The sequence below is a fragment of the Onychomys torridus genome, chromosome 2 (genome assembly GCF_903995425.1).
Source record: "Onychomys torridus chromosome 2, mOncTor1.1, whole genome shotgun sequence".
Lineage (NCBI taxonomy): Eukaryota > Metazoa > Chordata > Mammalia > Rodentia > Cricetidae > Onychomys > Onychomys torridus.
The window spans coordinates 132182077-132201951 of NC_050444.1; the positions used below are offsets into that span (position 1 = coordinate 132182077).

A 19875-nucleotide genomic window follows, 5' to 3' on the forward strand; every position below is an offset into this window, starting at 1 on the left:
ACGAGTTTAAATTCCCGGGAGACAGATGGCAAGGAGACGACAATTGTAAAGCACTGTGATCAGTTCTGTAGGTTCACAAGAGAACCACCTAACCCATTATGTGAATGAGATTAAAGAAGGCATTCCTTGATACGGGGGATTACAGGCATTTCCAGCTCAGGCAGGGACCATTATGTTAAGATCTCAGAGGTGGCAGGGTCCAGGACTAATACCAACTGTCTTAAAAGAAAATAGCAGGTGGCAGACAGAGGAGCTTGGTAACTCAAGATGGCTCATAAGATGGATCTGACTGACTGAGAGGATGTCAAAATCATCAGTGGCTTGGTTATGACCCAAGAAGCTGCTTTCCATTTCATAACGTGGTATAATGCCTTCCCAGAGAAGCAGAGCTAAGATGGAGACACTCACCCATCGCTTTAGGCGTAAATTCTTCCCAGCTGCCTGGAGAGACTGGGCAAGTCCCCCTACAGCTGTGATCAGAATCCTTTTAACCCTGACATTTCCTCTGAACAAGCCAGTAGCTTCTTCCTTAGAGAGGCCCTTCAGAAATCTAAGCATTTTTTTCTTGGCCGAATTCGCCTCTCTTCTTTCCAGATCTCCCTCAGGCCCGTATCCGAAAGTAATGATTACTTGTTGACAAATGAATCACAGAAGGTGTCGCCTGAAGAGAACCTCGCCTAAGCCCATACTCACCGTGTGCTTACAGTGAACGTGGGGGAAAGAAGTAGAGAATCTGAGTTATTCTAAGCCTGACGAAGTTTTCGGTTTATTTTATTATTAGTTTCATTTATTTATTTTTAAGAAAATCCCTTTCACTGTTCAGAAGTGACCCTCCCCTTCTCTTCGGAATACGTGTCTCCTCCAAACCACAAGTCCCACAAGGCCCAGCGCCAACGGTCACCATCTTGACACACCTTAGCGCGCATGTCGGCGGGAGAGAGAGCATTTGGGGAGAAGAAGCCCCGCCTCATTGTAGTTCATTGGCTGAAGGCGCCAGCGGCGAGCTCAACGGTTGGCTACTGCCCCCGCCCGTCCACCGCGTCGGTCGGGGTCAGAGTGCGCGGAGGTGAGTCGGTGTGTTGTGGACTCGTGGTGCTGGCTGCCGCTGTTGAGGCGGCCTGGAACGGGCTGTTGGGGAGCGGGCGGAGCTGGCCCTGCTTCTGCCTGGTCAGCGCCGCAGGCGGCGCGGGCCGTGCCCGCTGCCGTCAACTGCCCCAAGCGCCTGCTGAGGCCGAGGGAGACGTCGGGGCCTGCACCTGGAGAGAGCCTGCCGCGCTGGCCCGGAGGAGGGGGCGTTGCCATGGCGACAGCCTCTCCGGCAGCTGACGGGGGGCGGGGGCGGCCCTGGGAAGGAGGGCTGGTCTCCTGGCCCCCTGCCCCTCCCCTTACGCTCCCTTGGACCTGGATGGGCCCGAGCTGGGGGCAACACCCTGGGGTGGGTGAGATTGAGAGGGCCCCCAGCTTGGGCCCTGGTTAATGCATGCGGGCTGTGGGTCGTGGCGCGCACACTTACTGCAGTCTGGGATACTGGCCCGTGTGCTCACCCTGGGTGCATGTTCTAACTCTTGGCGAAGGGGGAACTGGGGGTGGGGGTGGAGCTGGGCTTTGCTAGATAGATTGGATGATTTGATGAAAGGCCCTGATTTGAGATTACTGAAGAGAGATACATGACCAGAGAAAATAGAAACAGATTAAGGAATTAGTAGATATATAGAGTACCCCCTCTGCATCCTGGCACATGCACACAGCGCACACGTTAGCGCTTTACTTCCTTGTGAGTTACAAGGTAATAATGATGGTGGACAGAGTGAAGAAAGGGCCTTAACCCGGGTAGCTTTTTATATGCCTTTATTGCAAATGGTCCAGCAACAGGTGTTTTCTTAAAACAAAGAAACAGTGACTTGAGTTGTTCTTGCAAAATGTCAACTGCTGGATGTTGACCTGGAAGATGCTGAGTATGGGGCCCCTCATCTGGAGATGAGGATTTTGCAATGACTAGGGCCAACAATTGTCTCTGGCCATTTTTATGGCATGCATTTGTAGTGCTTTTCATTGGTTTCTCAGTGTGAGGGTAGCAAAACATGAATCCCATTGACTAAAGGCCATACTCTATTTGACTATAGTAGGTTGTGATTGGCTGAATGATTTGTCTGTAGAGTTTGTACCAGAAACTGGCTTCATCAAATTCAGCTTTATTCTGACTTTATCATGCACAGTAGACCTTGTTTTAGTGGGTTCGTTCTTGGACCTTAAGTATATTATACTTGAATCCCCTACCATTTAAAGGCCAATTTATAAACAGTGACTTGGAGTGTGACTCCACTAATGTGTGCCTGTGATCTTGGATAGAAACCCACTTGGCTGACTGTCTGCAGGTGCTGAATGGGGGGAAGGGAGCTGCCGGGAAGTGATTGATAAGGTTTCCTTTATGGATTCTGTGGTGCTTCACTGGAGCTCAGAGCACTTTGGCAACTTAAGCACTCCAAATTAAAAGCTCGTTAACAATTCCTGCCCAAAGATCCTGTAAATAATCAGCTAGCTAGGTCTTAGAGCTTGGCTAAGAGCTCTCCCTCCTACTTGAAATTCCCAAATAGAAGTGCTTTCATTCTATTTCATTTTAGAAAGTTTACTCTGTGCTGGGATAAGTTGGGGATCAGGATAGAATAAAGTCTTATGTGTGGAATGGCAGACAGGAATATATATTGGTTCCAATTGTAGATGTTTGTGCGCAGGGCTTCACTAGCCTAAAAGATCATGTTTGTGATTTCTGCTCCTTTAGAATATCTGAAGTAGGTGATAAATATGATAGATATTCCTTGATGCTTTAAAAATATTGTTATTTTTTAGATGGTCTTGATGTGTAGCCCTAGCTGGCCTTTCTTGCATAAGCCATCCATGCTTGGCTCTCTTGATGTGTTGATTTGGGATTTGGCTAGCTTGACTTTCCTAGAATTTGAGGCAGACTTGGAAGTATTTTGAAAGTGTTTCCTGATCTGTGTTTCCATTCCAGTTACTGCCTATAGGTTTGTGGCAATGAACCCTTCTCTTCAGTCCTGGCTCATCCCCAGTTCTTGAATTCTGAATATTGCTAGCCTTGTCTGATAGGATTCTGAAGTTATCCAGTGAGCCACCACCTCATGACCATCTTTCTTAGTTGAGGCTCAGATATTATGAGTATTTGGTATTTCTAGAAGATAAACCTTTTTAGGGAGAACAATGTATCAGAGAACATGAAATCCATAATTCATACACACACACACACACACACACACACACACACACACATATATATATATAATATCAATCAGTCGATGGCATCTGAAATGTCTTTAGGGCCATTGTCTTCTACAGAGATAGCCATATCTCAAAGTTTGAATTTTTGAGTTTGAGCTAAGAGTGACCCTTAATGAGGATTTAAACCTTTGAATTGAAATATACCTGTTGCAGAGATGTGTGTTTGTCCACAGCATTGGGGCTTTCCAGCTCTCACAGACCCTTCAGCAACTCCAGCTGCCAGTCTTGGCATCTTCGAAGTAAGGAGAGGTGAGAATCCTGTTGCATGATCTCATTTGGTGTCTGACTTTGGGTTTGGTGGGTATGTGATGGGCCGGTGCAGATTGCATTTTTTTGTAGCTTCATGTGCTCAGACTTACTGCAACTGAACTAGACTAAAATCTTTAGAGGAAGAATTGGAGATGAGTGATCTAGACTTTCCAGTTCTGTCATGATTTGCTTTCTTTAAATCCCCTCAGTACTGGGGAATGAACCCCAGGACCTTGCAACATGCTAGACAAGCATGCCACCATTGAACAAAATTCCTAGTCTTTTCTCTCTCTCCCTCTCCCTCTTCCTCTCTCCCCCCTCTCTCTTTAAACTTATATTTGATCTTAACTAATTGACCAGACTGGCCTCAGACTTGTAATGCTCCTGCTTCAGACTCTACCTGGGATTATAAGCATGGACTACCATGCCCAACCATGATTTCTTTAATAGACACCTCATGAGTACCTTGCCTTTAGGGTAAGTGAATAAAGCTGGAATAGCCCTATATTCTGAGAAGTACTCATCTTAATTCAACAGTAAGATCACCTCACATATGGCTTTTGTGATATATTTTGGTTTGATATATTTGTGTCACCTTTGAATGGTTGACTAGTCCCCACCTACTTCTACCTGGACTGACTAAAAAGGTGGATTTTTGATGATTGCTACCCAGGGATTTGGGAGTCATTTGTTCTATAACTAAGGCCCAAACATTTTGCTAGTTGCTTGGATGCAGTGGTCAGCAAGACTGTCCATGATATCCAAAAGCTTTCAGTTCCATAGGAGAGACCACTAGGAATGCAGCAATTATGAATACCCAATAACTTAAGTAAGGGACCTGAGTTCTCTGGGACTACATGAGTGACCTTACCCTGGATTTGTAGGCTCTCGGGTGGCTTCTCAGAGGAATCAACCTCCTTCCCTAGAATTAAAGAAACACAAGAGACTGAGTATCAGAGCTTAGTTGAGTTTGAGGAAGTTCAGCATAATTAAAAGGCAGGTGGGAAATGAAGCAGGAAAGGCGAGCAGAGGCTAGGGCCTCAGAAACTCTAGTTAGATGGTGTGAGGGTGAGCAGATGGGTGGGGTAAAAACACTAAAGGTTAGCAAGCTTCTCTAGAAAGGACAGGAATAGATACTTAGGCTCTGTGACTCTTTTACAGCTATGCAGCTTGTAGTGAGCATGTCAGCAGCTGTGGATGGTGCGAAAGTGGACATGACCGTGCTTCAGAAAAAACTGATTTATAAAGGTGGCGGCTGCATTTGGCCCATGGACCATAGTTTGCCGATCTCTAGATCAGAACAGTAAGAAGCCACTGAAAGACTGTAAGAAGCTCAGGGTGGTGGTATACTCCTATAATCAGGAGGCTAAGTCAGGAGGATCACTAATTCAAGGCCAGCCTGTACTACATATCAAAACAGAAAGAAAAAGGAAAAAAATGAAGATTATAATTGTGAGGTTTGTGTTGTAGAAGGTTGTTATGATATTAGTATGAAGAATGGATTGAAGGGACAGATAAAACTGGAAGCAGAGAGAGCAGTAAAGAGCCTGGGGTAGCAGTTTAATATTACCCTTTTGTGGCAGTTTTGTGGTCCTTAAGGATCAAACTAAATACAATTGAAGTGTGTGTGTGTGTGTGTGTGTGTGTGTGTGTGTGTGTGTTAGTATTCTCTTTACTAATTTTATGTCTGTCTAATGGCACTTAAAAGGTGTCTATCAGAGAATTTCTTGGAAATGCCAGCTGGCTAGTGTTTCACAGATTGGGAAAGATAAAGGAAGAGAGTCAGCATATAGTGAATTAAAATGTTTTGAAAACTATTTTCTGTTGAAGGAAGTATGGCCTGAATGGAGCCCTTAAAGGGGTCTTCATTTTAGAGTTCCTAGCTTAATAGCTAGGAACTGTTTGAGATATATATATATATATATAGAAACTGACGTATGTTCCTAAGCTTTCTAGGCAGTTGTCCTTATTCTATATGTCCTACTTGGTCTCTTCTTTCCTTGCTTGTAGCAGACTGATAACCCATGCCTGATTTTGGAAATGTCTGTCAGATCAGGTGTGATGATGTGTCTCAGGCAGGTGGCCAGTCAATTTGTTTGTTGAGGTGGGAAGTTGACAGCCAGAATTCCAACCAGAATTCCTTCCCTCTTTCTCCCTCTTCCTCTATGAGCCCCAGTGTACTTGCAGTGATGGAGGGAAGCACAGATTTCTGAGAGTGATGTTTCTGGGACCTTGGACAAGTCGACTTACCTCTTCTGAGTTTCACTTTGCTGTCTAAAATGGAGATTGTGGGATTTAATAGCATTGTTTAAAGGCTTTGATGATGTAGAGGAAGCTCTTAGTAGTGTACTGATACTGGTTTGTTTGTTTTAATTTTTAGACAGGCTCCTACTGTGGCTGGTCTGAAACTCTCTACTTAAGCTTTGAGTCCACACAGTTTTCATTGTGTCCATATGGTAAAAGCTTAGTTGGCCTACAGGAGTCTGTTATAACTAAAGCAAGGCATGGTTTTGCACCATGGAAAATTTGCTCATAGCAGGAGTTCCATAGTCTACACTATCAGTAGAGTGAATGGATTAAGCAGCTTCCCAAGATTTACCCATGTTACTAGCCTTCCTCCCTGTTTGGGGTCATTTATTAGTGTTGTCACATTACTGGCCCTGCAATTTTGTAAAGTACCTCTTGAATGTTTTTGTTACTTTCCCCTCCCACTCAGGGAAACGAGTCATTTGTAGTCTGTTTTGGTTTTCTTGCTACCATGTGAGGAAACCCAGGCAAAAGAAGGTTGAATTGAGTTGCCTAAGATCATAGTGTAAGGTACTGTTAAAGCTAGTGCAGACTTGCCTCCAGATGAAATTGTGCTAGTTGACTGTTTAGATTTCTCTTCCCTTGAGTGAGAGATGCATAGTCATTGTGCAGTTGATGATGCCCCATCCATTCTGCTGGACTTTGTTTGAATCCTTCTTTATTTATTTGGGTCTGTTGGGTTTTAATTGATGGTTTTGAGGACTAGATCTATTGGGAAGCAGATTCCCTTTGGGTTGTTGTTTTTAGTTTCTTCCTCCTTTGGGGGACATTCCTTGGGGAACCTTGGGTTAGGAGGGATTGCTTTGATATGTTCAAAATTGTGCCTTGTGCCCCACAGCTACAGGTAAAATCAAAAGGCAGATAATTTATGGGAGTGTCAGAGCTGGCCGCTGGCACCTCAGAAGGCCATTAGTATGCCTGTTCAGACCCTCTGTGTCCTTGCGATTGATTCCTTTTTGCATGAGTCTGATTTGGGAAGCTGTAGATCTGTGTGCAGTGATTGGATGTGACAGTCCAAACACCAGACCCTAAATTAATCCTTTTAATAGTATTCCTGCACCAAGGCAATATTCATTCACTCATTCATTCTCTCTCTCTCTCTCTCTCTCTCTCTCTCTCTCTCTCTCTCTCTCTCTGAGAAATGGCAGAAAGGGAAAGAGGGATGGAAGGAAGCTGACTAGCTTTGTTTGCTGTGCTTTGGCTGTGCTCTGTCTAGCATGTTCTACTTCTAGAGTAGTTGGCATCGTGGCTTTGGGCATATTAATTCATTTGGCAAGTCTTTACTTTCTTAATTGTGCCTGATTATGTGCTGGGAGTAAAGAAATGAATAAAATGTAGTTGCTGCTTTTAAGAAACTCTGTTTTCAGATTTCTAAAACTCATGTACCATTTAGATTAAAACTTGGTGCGCCTCTTTCAAGCTGTGTGAAAATTTGAAATGCATAAAAATGTCTAACAAGAAAATAGTTACAAAATATACTTTTTATGCACACACAATTCCTGTTTTTACATGCACATGTATGCAGAGCTCTGCTGCTGCCCTCCATCCCTCCTCATGGAGTCTTTGAAAATTGTTAGCCGCAGAAGAGACAGGTACTTAGTATGTCACCATAGAATGAGAAGACACTGTACTACTGGGTCACATGGAAGCCATTAACTTTATCATGGGGTATCAGATAAAGCTACAAAAAGGGTGGGATTTATCTGGGTTTCAAAGAAATTGTTAATTTGCTGGTGAAAAATAGCAGTGCTTTCCAAAACAGAGGGAGTAGCATTTGTCAAGGCCCAGATTTGTAGAAGGAAATGCCACATTTGGAGACTTGAGCAAGAGCTAACTGGGCCTGGGCCTCTGCCTCCTTAGAGTTTCTCACCTCTGTAAGATGAGAAGAATCACACCTCTGGAATTGTGTATGGGACAGGCGTGGAGATCCTTGTACTGTACTGCAGTTTTTGTTTTTGTTTTTGTTTTTGTTTTGTTTTGTTTTTCAAGACAGGGTTTCTCTGTGTAGCTTTGCGCCTTTTTCCTGGAACTCACTCTGTAGCCCAGGCTGGCCTTGAACTCACAGAGATCCGCCTGGCTCTGCCTCCTGAGTGCTGAGATTAAAGGCGTGTGCCACCACTGCCCAGTTTACTGCAGTTATTTTTATCCAAGATGCACCTAACTATTGCTGCTTTGTGCTCAAGCTAAAGTGTATTTTATTTGTTGCTTGTTTTGTTTTTTGAGACAGGGTTTCTCCATGTAGCTCTGGCTGTCCTGGAGCTCACTCTGTAGCCCAGGCTGGCCTTTAGAGATCCACCTGCCTCTGCCTCCTGAGTGCTGGGATTAAAGGTGTGCACCACCACCACCCGACTAAAGTGTATTTTTAAAAAATAAAATAGATACCTCTCTTTCTCTCCCCCCCCCCAAATTTAAATGGTTTAGATTTCATTATTGCTTAAGGTTAAGTTATTTTTACTTAAAAATCACACCTTACCTCAAAAGAAGAATTGAAGTTGATATGAATTATTAGTCCTGTGAAATGGTGAAATCAGTCAAGTAGGGAAATGAGAGCCATTGAACACGGAAGGGAAGTAGAGCCACAAGGAATTGAGGGCCTCGTGTGTAAGAAGGGGTACAGTTACTATTTTGCATGATTATTAGAGGACTAAATGAGACACAGTATGTAATGAGACAGCACAGTGCCTGGCTTATAACAGGTTTTCAGAAGCTGGCGTTTTCCTTTCCTCATTCTCGTGTTGACAGCAGTAACTCCCTGTTATTCAGCATGTGCTCGTGTGGTTGACTTGAACCCAAAGATAGAGTTACCATTACCAAGAGTGGGCAGTAGAATTAGGACTTGAACAAAAGTTTGTCTAATACCAATATTTTAATAGCTGTGCTGTCCTGCCTTTGCTTCAGCATTAGCTTACCATCTAGAAAGGAGGAGAATGGAAGGCTTTGAACAGCTTTGGATACTACTGTTGTGGATATGCCCTCTGCAAGGATGGGGCATACTTAGAGGATGGCCATACTGTGTCTTCCTCATCTCTGGCTTTATCTCTGTTGTTTTAGGAAAGACGGTTTGTCATTGAGAGGCATCTGATTTGTAGGACTTAGTGAAGAGACATTGTTCAGCTTTGGCCTCCAGAAAGAGTTTGCAAGTGGGCATGGCTGGTGGGTTAGCAAACAGCAGGCAGATCCTAAAGACTTGCCTCTTGTGTTGCCTTGAGCTGCTGAGATGGCCTGATTGATGTCATCAGAATTTGTGTTCCTGACAGCTTTTGATGATGACTTCAGCGTTGTTGGTGGTTGGGGTTAGCATCTGTTTCTGCTGTCGGAGAGCTCTGCTAGCCCTGTCTGGAAGCAGCAGTGACTGTGGCTATAGGCCAAGGTGGAGAAGAAGTGTGGAGAGGAGTGTCCATTGAGATGAGGACCCATTAGAGTTCCTGCTGTTTCCGTCCGCTCTGGAGCTACCAGAAAGGGTTAAAATTGCAAGGAGTTTGAACCTGTTGTGTGTAGCCGTTAGCAAACCAGCCATAATGCCTGGGCTCCTGTTCCTTCCGTGAGAGTGCAGAAAAGCTTGCGTTTGAGGCCTGCTTTTCGCATTGGAGCGAGGAGTGGTCTGAGAGCCTGATGCTGGAGTCTCAGGTTTTGTTACTGCTCTTCGTCCCCCTTCCCCTCCCCCTCTTTCCTTTGTTTGAGACCTCTCACCACATAGCTCTTTTGCTGACCTCCAGTTCACAGAGAGCTGCCTTCCTCTACCTCCTGCATGCTGAGATTAAAGGTCTGCACCACCATGCCTGGCTATTTCTCTCTCTCTTTCTTTTTTTTCTTTTTTCTTTTTTTGGTTTTTTGAGACATGGTTTCTCTGTGTAGCCCTGGCTGTCCTGGAACTCACTCTGTAGACCAGGCTGGCCTCACACTCACTGAAATCCACCTGCCTCTGCCTCCCAAGTTCTGGCATTAAATGTGTGCACCACCACCACCCGGCTCCATTTCTTTCTTGTCTAGTGCATCTTGGGATACCTTTCCTCTTTCTGGCTTCTCCCTGGCTAGCAGGCTTGTGTTTGCCTCTTACGTTTTCTTCCTTTTTGACTGTGATTTTCAGAGTGCTCTGGCAGTAATGGTGCATTCGATCGAATAGTATGACTTTTGTTTTGTTTTGTTTTTTTGAGACAGGGTTTCTCTGTGTAGCCCTGGCTGTCCTGGAACTCACTCTGTAGACCGGGCTGGTCTCAAACTCAGAGATCTGCCTGCTTCTGCCTCCTGAGTGCTGAAATTAAAGGTGTGTGCCACCACCACCCCGAATAGTATGACTTTGGAAGGCATGAAGTTTATTTACATATTTCTTGGGCTATTTTTAGCTGCCTAAGTAAAAACCTGGAACCAAATAGGTTCCAGACAGGTATCTTTGTTGTTTCTATGACTGGAGTACTTGAGTATAATTGCTGAGTCATCCTAGGACAGGGTCTTTCTCCAGGACTGGGAAGCTAAAGCTTGGTGGTCCAGACTCTTGAGTCAGGTGGACTTAATCCTGTGGAGTTTCTTTGGAATGTAGTTCTGTCTCTGATTTCTAATGGTGTACATTGGATCCGGGGATGGCATAGACCTGTGTGCTCCCAGAGATTTCAAGTGTGTGTGGCTGAGGAGGTGGAGTGTCAGGAAACCACATGTTTCCTGATGGACTCCTCAGCTTGTCCTGTCTGAAGCTCCCCCAGCCAGTGTGTGTGGATGTTGAAAGATGACCCCCTCCCTCCCTCCCTTCACTTTCCAGTAATGGAGGCTATAAAATGTCTATTTACCCAAGACACCAGAACGACTCCTCTGTGGTTCCACTAATCTGGTGATTTGGTGCTTCTTTGGTCTCTCAGGTAAATACAGATTGAGTCTTTTTATAAAGGCATATTATTTCCCTCATTAAATGTGTGTCTTGGCGCATGTGTTATTTACCTGATAGACAGTAATGGCTGCAGAGGAACCATTGGTGTCTGTTGTGTAAATACTCTGCACAGAGACCATCCTCCAGGGGCTATGGCACAGGCCTGTTCCTCCAAATGGGGCTGGCCACAGGGCAGTCCCTGTTTACCCCTCCTTGTCCCCATTGGGGAGCGGGTCCCTTCGTTTTGAGATGAAAGTTATTCAGTTTTTCTTTTGCCATAGCCTGCTTACTACTTTAATTTGCTATAAGGAAAGGATGTTTGATAGTAAGTGTGAATAAATCTTGTTCTCTGATAAAAAGTTGGTTATGCAGAATACAGAGAATCAAATTGTTTGAGTTCTCCTCAACCAGATACCAAAGACCCAGTTGATATTGGAGCTGTAGAGTTAAATTCTGTATACTTGTAACTAAAGTATAAAGACATCAATGGAAAAGAAATTCCCAAGCTGTTAGCACATGCAAGAGCAGGTGGGATGCCATTGCAGGAATTATGGGGATGTCTCTGAGAGTGTTGTGTAAGGCCACAGTGACAGTTAAAAAGGACACTGAGTGGTGGTAGCTTTTCCCCCACCCCACCCTCTGGTCTTGCGGCTAGAGGAGGCTGTGTAGCCTCTTCTGTAGGCACTGTGAGATTTCTCCCTCATAGGCTTTCTTTTTTTTTCTTTTTCTTTTTTTTTTTTTTTTTTTTTTTGAGACAGGGTTTCTCTGTGTCGTTTTGGTGCCTGTCCTGGATCTCACTCTGTAGACCAGGCTGACCTAGAACTCACAGAGATCTGCCTGGCTCTGCCTCCCGAGTGCTAGGATTAAAGTCTTGTGCCCTGGCTCTATTTTGTTTTTAAAATTACATTGCACATGGATTTGATTTATTTAACTTACTGTGGGGATTGAACCCAGGGCCTCATGCATGGGTGACAAGTACTGTACCACAGAGCTACACTCTCAGCCTTATACCTGGATTTATTATTATTTATTTATTTGGTTTTTCAAGAAAAGGTTTCTCTGTATAGCCCTGACTGTCCTGGGACTCACTTTGTAGGCTAGGCTGGCCTGAACTGGCCTACACCTGGATTTTTAAAAGTATTTAAAAAAAAAAACAAAACCAAAAGTTTGAAATAACCCAAATTTACATTAAAATTGGAAGTGCAATACAAAGATTTCTTTTTGGAACCATTTGAGAATTAAGGTCCTGAACTGATGTCGCATTTTCTACAAGCAGGCCCTTTTCTTACCTAACTACAATACAACTATCAAAGTCAGATATGTTAACCTCTATCTAGTCAGAATCCCATTCAAGTTTTGTTCTTTGTAGCAAAAGTGTATGGTTAATAACTGGTTTGCATTTAGTTATCAAGTCTGTAGTCTTCTTTAGATTTTCCTCAGTACATTTTCCTTGACGATCATGACTTGATACTTTTGAAGATTATGGGCTGGTTATTGTGTGGATTGTTCCTCTCTTATGGTTTGTCTGATACTTTCTTACAGTTAGGCTCATATTGTGCCTTTTCATCAGGATATCAGATATGATCCTTTGTTCTCATTACATCTTGTCAAGGGGCATGTGATTTTGATTTATCCCATTATTGATGCCGTGTGTGTGTGTGTGTGTGTGTGTGTGTGTGTGTGTGTGTGTGGTGAGGGGGTAGGATCTCACTACTCCTGGCTGACCTGGATCTCACTGTGTACAAAGTTGGTCTTGTATTCCTGTCTCGGCCTCCCAAGTGCTGGGATTAAAAGTTCGTGCCACCACATCTAGCAATGATGCTTATTTTTGACTGGTTGTGTAAGATGATGTCCACTCATCTTTTTCCATTATAAAAATACTTTTTATTGTAACTAATAAGGGTTCTATGGAGAAATACATTGATACCATGTTTATATTCCTCCATAGATTTTAGTTGTATTTATTAAATCTTTATGGACTCATGGTTTCTTGGCTTATTCATTGCATTATAATCCATCTCCAACACTCCTTTTTGACCAGCAGGATCTCCTCAAGGTGGCTTTTGAGTCCCTTTGATATGTTTCTATTATTCTTTGAGCATTCCCTTCCTTTCTTGTAGGATATCTTAGGCTCATCTTGTAGTTATCTTGCTGTTTCTCCAAGGAGATCTGGTTCATTTAGTGGACAGTGGTATTTGGAAGGCACTGGTGTGGTAGGTGTGCTCATTGCTGTTAACCCATCCTTAGTCAATGCTAGAGTGTGAATTCTATCTTTTTGTGTAAGTATAATGATACTTTTGTTTTGTTTTGTTGAGACAGGGTTTCTCTATATAGTCCTGGCTGTCCTCGAACTCACAGAGATTCACCTGCCTCTGCTTTCCGAGTGCTGGGATTAAAGGCATGTGCCACTATCGCCTGACTGTTATCATACTTTTATACTTTTATTTATATCTACATTTATATATCCTTCTACACCACATCTATACCACCACTACCTGGCTGTTATCATACTTTTATTTATATATCCATGTCCACCACATCTATACCAGAAATCATGAATTTAAATTCTTACTGCCAATTCCAAAACAATACCACAGGTTTTGTTTGTTTGTTTTTTATAGTAGTGAGAAACCTGGTTTCCATTATCCTTAATATATGCACTCTGCTTATCCATTCTGTGTGTAATTGTAATTTGTATATATTCTGTTGTTACTGGCCCTTTACCCCTCCCTTGGGAGTGACTTTTTTTTTTTTTTTTTTCATCTTGTCTATGAATCTCATTAAGTTCCTTTTGGCATGAATACCCTTGGCTCTGACATGATATAGTACACCTTGCCACCTCTGCATGGATGCCTGTGGCCCTTATCCTTCATTTAGACCTCTCTGGTTCTCCCAACTCCAACTGATATTTCTTTATTGCATTTAATGGTTTTAAATTGAAATTTTTACAAAGAGAAGAGGAAGCATTACCCTCTGTTCTTTGACTTGATCTGAATTTGGTTGTTAGGAGGGCAGTTTGGAACCCTGTTAGTGTTGACATGGGGAAGCCTGACCTCCTAAGATCTATTATTTTTACATATATGAGTGTTTTGCCTGCCTACATGTATATCTGTATACCATGTGCATGCAGTGTCTGCAGAGACCAGAAGAGGGCATCCAATGCCCTGGGACTGGAGTAACAGATGATTGTGAGCCACCATGTGGATGCTGGGAATCAAACTCTGGAAGAGTAGCCTGTACTCAAATGCTAAGCCATCTCTCCAATCTTTTCTTAAGACTTCTTTCAAGTGGTCCTTCTTGATGTGGATGAAATCAAATGAGAAAACAAAGCCTGTAAGATAGGAGGCCCTCTAGTTGTCAGTGTGTTGCCCAGGCGGGGGTGGGTAGGGCATGTATACTGTGCCCTTTGGGAGGCCTAGAGAATTATAGGGATGTAGGAGATAACTGAGGGAAGAGCCAGTTTCATAGTTGTAGTAATGATAGTAAACTAACACTTTCTGAGCCATTATGTGATAGACACCGCTCTTGATGTTGTTCCTCAGTTCTCATTCCATTCTCACTTTAGAAGTAGAAACTATTATTGTCATTTTATAGGCAGGGAATTGAAGAACAGAGTGCCCATGGTGCCGTGGCTAGTAAGTGCTCAAGTCAGAACACACAAACAGGAAATCCTTGTTAGTTGAGACTGTTGCCTGTGGTATTGGCAGGCAGAGTCTGGTTGACTTCTATACTGTGTATACTATAGACACATTAAGAGTTTTGCAAGTCTTTCCACCTGGCTCAGGTGGTTAGAAGAGGTCTAAGGTACTGCAGGACTTGGCATCTAAACTAGAAGGGGCAGTGGAGCCATTATCACCCTGTCACTTGTGTCCTCAGTACTGGTGAGTGAGAGAATGGGGTTATTTGGATTCTGGCTTTCAAAGGGACACTGGTGCTTTTGCCCCTCCAAGAGATTACATAGTGAAACTCAAGCTTGCCTTTGTCTCCCTGGACTAGGAGTTCCGAGGGAGGCTGTAAAGCAATGATAAAAACAAGCACCATGTTTGTGTTAGGATCCAGGAAGACTTTTTTAGTCTTCACACAGTCCTCATGATAGTTCATGTTTAGATACAGAAACTGAGCCCCACACTAGTGTGCATCCTAATAGATACACAGGCAAGTGACTGTAGCTTTTCAGTGAGTCAGGAGAGAGCTAGGAAGAGAAATCATACTTGGCATTGTGCTTTTTTGTTCAGGTGGTAGTGACCTCACGGTACCTGAGTGTGCTCCACATTTCCCAGGGTTCTGTCCTCCTCCCCTGCATGGGGAGACAATGGCCCCTACAACTAGTCAGAGGCAGGCCTTTGCTTCTCTTGGGATTTGGCAGCAGGAAGCATAAACTGATGGCGATTTGTGTATTAAATGGTAAGACTTCTTGTTTGAGAATTAAAGTTGAGGGGCATTTGAGTATTGGCTCTAATGTGGGGAAGGACGCGTTCCTATATTTCTGCCTTGTTTCCCTCTCTGGGATCAGATTATTTGTGAGTAAAACTTAGGCTTTGATTTTTATGTTTAGTTAGCCCTTAGAGGAGAGCAGCTATTGTGTGAATTTAAAGGGAAAATGTAAAGGAAAAATGATTCAGACTTTTTCCTTGCACATGTTCCTTCAGAAAATTTTACTAGACTTTTAGAAATGCTCCCATTACTGCCACATCTGGGTTTTCTCTTCCCCTTTCCTATTTAAAAGGCCTCACAGTTATCTTGGGCCTCTAGGAGAGAGTGAGGCCCAAGGCAGCAAATGAGGAGCCCTGAGACTATTGCCAGCTGTGCTCTCCAGTTCTCCCAGGGTGCTGCTTACCAGTGTGGAGGTTGAGAATCATCAGAATGTGATGAGCAAAGTCCCCTGGGATTGGCTGTGTTGGCGTTCATACTTTCTTGCTGGGAGAAGGCAGAGGGTATGTGGAGATGTCGAGTTACAGGCAGATGAGCCAAGGGCAAATGGTGTGGAAGAGCGCTGAAGAGCGCGTCCAGGAAAGTGAGTCCACTCTAGGACTCATTGTGCAGTCGCTCACCTCAAGTTGCTTTGGAGTCCTTTAAAGTTAACTATTGCCACCTGAGAAGTTACTGCAGAAGTCCTTTCTCTGCTCTCTTTTGAGCTAGTGCTCCATTTACAAATGAAGCCATTTTTGTGTGTTGCTTTGAGAAAAGTCTGGGAGACAGAATTGTAGTAATAACACTGCAGGTGCTGGTTTTAGGGTCAAACTTTAGTAACAAAAACACGATTCAGAAAATGGGCCTGGAAACCGTGGGCGTGGCTCAGCTTGCATGGATATTCCTGATGACCCGGCCACAGTGGGAGGGGAGTAACCCAGGCTCTCTGTTTTTGTTTTGTTTGTTTTTTGTTTTCTTTTTCTTTTAACTTTCCTCCCCTAAGTTTTAGATGCCTCTGGATGCTCAATGCTAGCACCTTTACAGACTGGAGCAGCTCGATTTTCTTCGTATTTACTTTCAAGAGCAAGAAAAGTGCTGGGCTCCCACTTATTTTCTCCCTGTGGTGTTCCGGAGTTCTGTTCCATATCCACCAGAAAGCTGGCGGCCCACGGCTTTGGCGCATCAATGGCGGCAATGGTGCCCTTCCCTCCCCAGAGGTATCACTACTTTTTAGTGCTGGACTTTGAGGCCACGTGCGACAAGCCACAGATTCATCCTCAGGTAACTGTTGTATCATTGCTTCAGAAAAGGTTGGGTGGGCAAACGGGAGGGAGGAGAGTCTTGCTTCCTGGAACCCAGAGTTTTCTCCTCTCTACTGGCTTTTAGTTACTCTGTGAAATATTTGCCTTCCAAAGCAGGTTGGTTACAAGTGTGCAAGACTAAGCTGTGAATGGAGAACCGGATACCTTTTCCCTCCCTGTCTCAGTCAAAACCTTTCCTAGCTTTCCTCTTGTCTTTGGGATCTGTGGCCCTGACCCCTGCCACTGATGTGTGGTACTTTGAAAGAGTGCTGTGGTAGTCACTCCTGAGGTGACCTCCTGGTGTTAACACTCGTACATGGAGTTATAGATAACCCTGTCTGTCAGTGGAATGTAGTAGAAAAGACATAGGCTAGGTTAGAAGACACACTACAGTCTGTTTCGTTCCTTTTTATCTTTTGCTCTGGCAGAAGCCAGCTACCACACTATGAGGACACTCAAACAATTGCAGAGACGCACATGGGTAGAAACTGAGGCTGGAATCCAACAGCCATCACTAGCTTGCCAGTAGTGAGCTATTCCAGAAGTGAATTTGCCAGTCCAGCATCCACCACATTCCTGACTCAGGAACTGTGACAGAACAATTGATTCTTGTCTGTCCATCTTCCTTTCCTTTTCCTTTCCTTTCCTTTTCCTTTCCTTTCCTTTTTCCTTTCCTTTCCTTTCCTTTCCTTTTTCCTTTCCTTTTTCTTTTCCTTTTTCCTTTCCTTTTTCCTTTCCTTTCCTTTCCTTTCTTTCCTTCCTTCCTTCCTTCCTTCCTTCCTTCCTTCCTTCCTTCTTTCCTCTCTCCCTTTCTTTCTCTCTCTCCCTGCCTCCCTCCTTCCTTCCCATCCTCCCTCCATCCCTTCCTTCCTTCCTTTCTTGTTTTTCAAGATAGGGTTTCTCTGTATAGCTCTGACTATCCTGGAACTTACTGTATTGACCAGGCCTCATACTTGGAGATCCACCTACCTCTGTCTCCTGGGTGCTGGGACTAAAGGTGTGTGCCACTACTACTGCCTGGCTTGATCAATTGATTCTTAATGCTTTAGGCTATGAATTTTTTGTTTGCTTTTCCATTGTAAAGCATCTCACTGTGTTGTTTAGGATGTCCTTGAACTCATTTTGTAGCCCAGGCTGGCTTTGAACTTGGTATCCTTTTGTCTCAGCCCACCAAGTGGTGGGATTACAGGTGTGTACTCCATACCTGCTTTAGTATAATTTGTTATGTAGCATTAGATAACCTGGACAGGTACCATTGCTAGTCTGTTGTAAAGGGAAATCTCTTTGCTTTTCTGTACACAAAGACCTTTTTATCTTTTAAGGCAGTGTTACCAGGAAGCTTAGATTAGCAGGAGAGAGGTACCTGTGCTGGGTGTGTGATGGAATGGTTGGATGCCAGTGTGATAGTTCATTGTAGTGTGGAGGCTCAGGTGTGGGTGGCTCTTGGATGGCAGCTCCTCCTGCAGTGCTTAGGCAACAGTGTATAATTTTGGGATATACAGACCTGTTGCTTTGGTTAGAGCGGCTTTCATTAGGAGGCCAGAGGGGAGGAGACCTCACCATTGGGACTTGGGAGGCGGGACCACTGGGAACCACAGAAAGATAAACTTGCTTCATTTCTTATGGTCAGCTTTTTCTAGAGGGGTTGTCTGTAGAATGGTAGGTGGTTTTGCCTGTCGAAGATACTACACCCCTTTCCTTCCTCTCCCCTCTGGATCATTGGAATCAGGCCAGCTTAGATTAGACAAGGATAGTGTCCTATGGGAAGAAACTTTGGATGAAAGGGAATGTTGCTTGGGAGCTGTCTCCTGGTCCTACCAGTGAGGGTAGGTGGTTGGCTGGGAATTCTGGTTGTGGAGTCTTCTGAGTTGAGGATCCAAGATCCACATTCTAATCTTCATACTATTTCTCTTACAAATTTTCCATCCCTGAGTAAGCCCTAGTGGAACGTGACTCTAACCCAACACACCCCTATTGCATGTGAGCCATCTCTGTCTCTAATTGCTTGGCACTCCCACCCTTGAGGTTGCCGCTGCTCCCTGGGACACACATGCTTCTGGGTGTAGACTTGTCAGCCTTCCCCTTGGATTACAAGCCCAGATAGTTATCTAGCGCTGTTCACTTGTCCTGAAGAAGATCTTGCCAGCATTCTTCCAGGTGGAACCTGACTATGTCCAGTTGCCTTGTCAGTGTCATCTTTTACCTCTCTTTCAAAGGCATGGTCATCTGTCTGTCTGCCTACCTGTTCGTCTGTCATCACGCTGAAGGTGCTATAGTAGGGATTTAAATCACCTGTGTTACCAACTTGCTTCTCAGACGTAGGCTCAAAGGTTTTCAGGTGGGTGGTAGTGGCACACACCTTTTTTTGAGCTGAGGATCGAACCCAGGGCCTTGCGCTTGCTAGGCAAGCGCTCTACCACTGAGCTAAATCCCCAACTTTTTTTTTTTTTTTTTTTTAAATTTTAATTGAACTGGGACTACAGAAGACCAATAGTGTTAAATTTCCCTTTTTTTTTTTTTTTTTAAGATTTATTTTATTATGTATGCAGCATGTGTGACTTCAGGCCAGAAGAGGGTACCAGATCTCATTACAGATGGTTGTGAGCCACCATGTGGGTGCTGGGAATTGAACTCAGGACCTCTGGAAGAGCAGCCAGTGCTCTTAACCCTCTGAGCCATCTCTCCAGCCCTCAAAGGTTTTCTTTCCCTTTTTTTCCTTTTTCTTCCAGAAAGGGTTTCTCTGTGTAGCTCTGACAGTTCTGGGACTTGATTTTTATAGACCAGGCTGGCCTCAAGCTCAGAGATTTGCTTGCCTCTGCCTCTTGAATGCTGGGATTAAAGGTACACACCACGGCTGGTCTTGCATGAAGGTTTTCATGACCCACACTGAGTTAGAGCTTGATGCTGTTTCCCAGGATCTGCATCTGAGTAAAGGCTATCTCTAGAATCAGTGAACCCTAGTGCTGTGATTCCAGGGCACTTAAGGTGCATTATTAGCTGAGCATTAGCTGTTGTTTTAGAGATCTTGGAGAGAGGCAGCATTGCTGTTTTGCTTATCTTTTAAGAGGGGAATACGAATGATCTTGGAAATTATAGACCTGTTGGCTTACTGTGATTCCAGAGAAGATACTTGACCTGATCGTCAGATAATCAATCAGCAAACAGCTGGAAGACTGTAAGAGTCTCAGTAATAACTTACATGGGTTTGTGAAGAAGAGCAAATCCTTTCAGATCAATCTAACTTCTTGCTGTGACATAGTGATGGATTTGAGTGGATCTAGGGAAAGTGATAAATGTAATGCATCTCAACTTCATTAGGCCTGCAAGGCTGACATCAACAGGTGAGAAGACACGTTTAAGACCACACATCTGTGTCCTCTGGACCACTCCTTAGATGACCCTCAAGAAAAAGGTGGGGAGCCCAAGACCTGCTATTAATTGCAACTTAAAGCTCCT

The 19875-nt window shown here is 44.0% G+C and overlaps 1 protein-coding gene across 7 annotated transcripts in view; it reads left to right on the plus strand.

The window, feature by feature from the left end:
• Nucleotides 1-1015: 1015 nt before the first annotated feature.
• The window catches only part of Eri3 (ERI1 exoribonuclease family member 3), a 132688-nt gene continuing 113828 nt past the window's right edge, over nucleotides 1016-19875 (plus strand). For 2 of the 7 annotated variants that reach the window (XM_036180048.1, XM_036180050.1), the window contains exons 1-3: nucleotides 1073-1435; nucleotides 3468-3543; nucleotides 16122-16399. In XM_036180048.1, the coding sequence (XP_036035941.1) occupies nucleotides 1301-1435; nucleotides 3468-3543; nucleotides 16122-16399 (489 nt within the window). In that variant the 5' untranslated portion in view covers nucleotides 1073-1300. The other 5 variants (XM_036180052.1, XM_036180051.1, XM_036180049.1 and 2 more) reach the window with 5 other exon arrangements.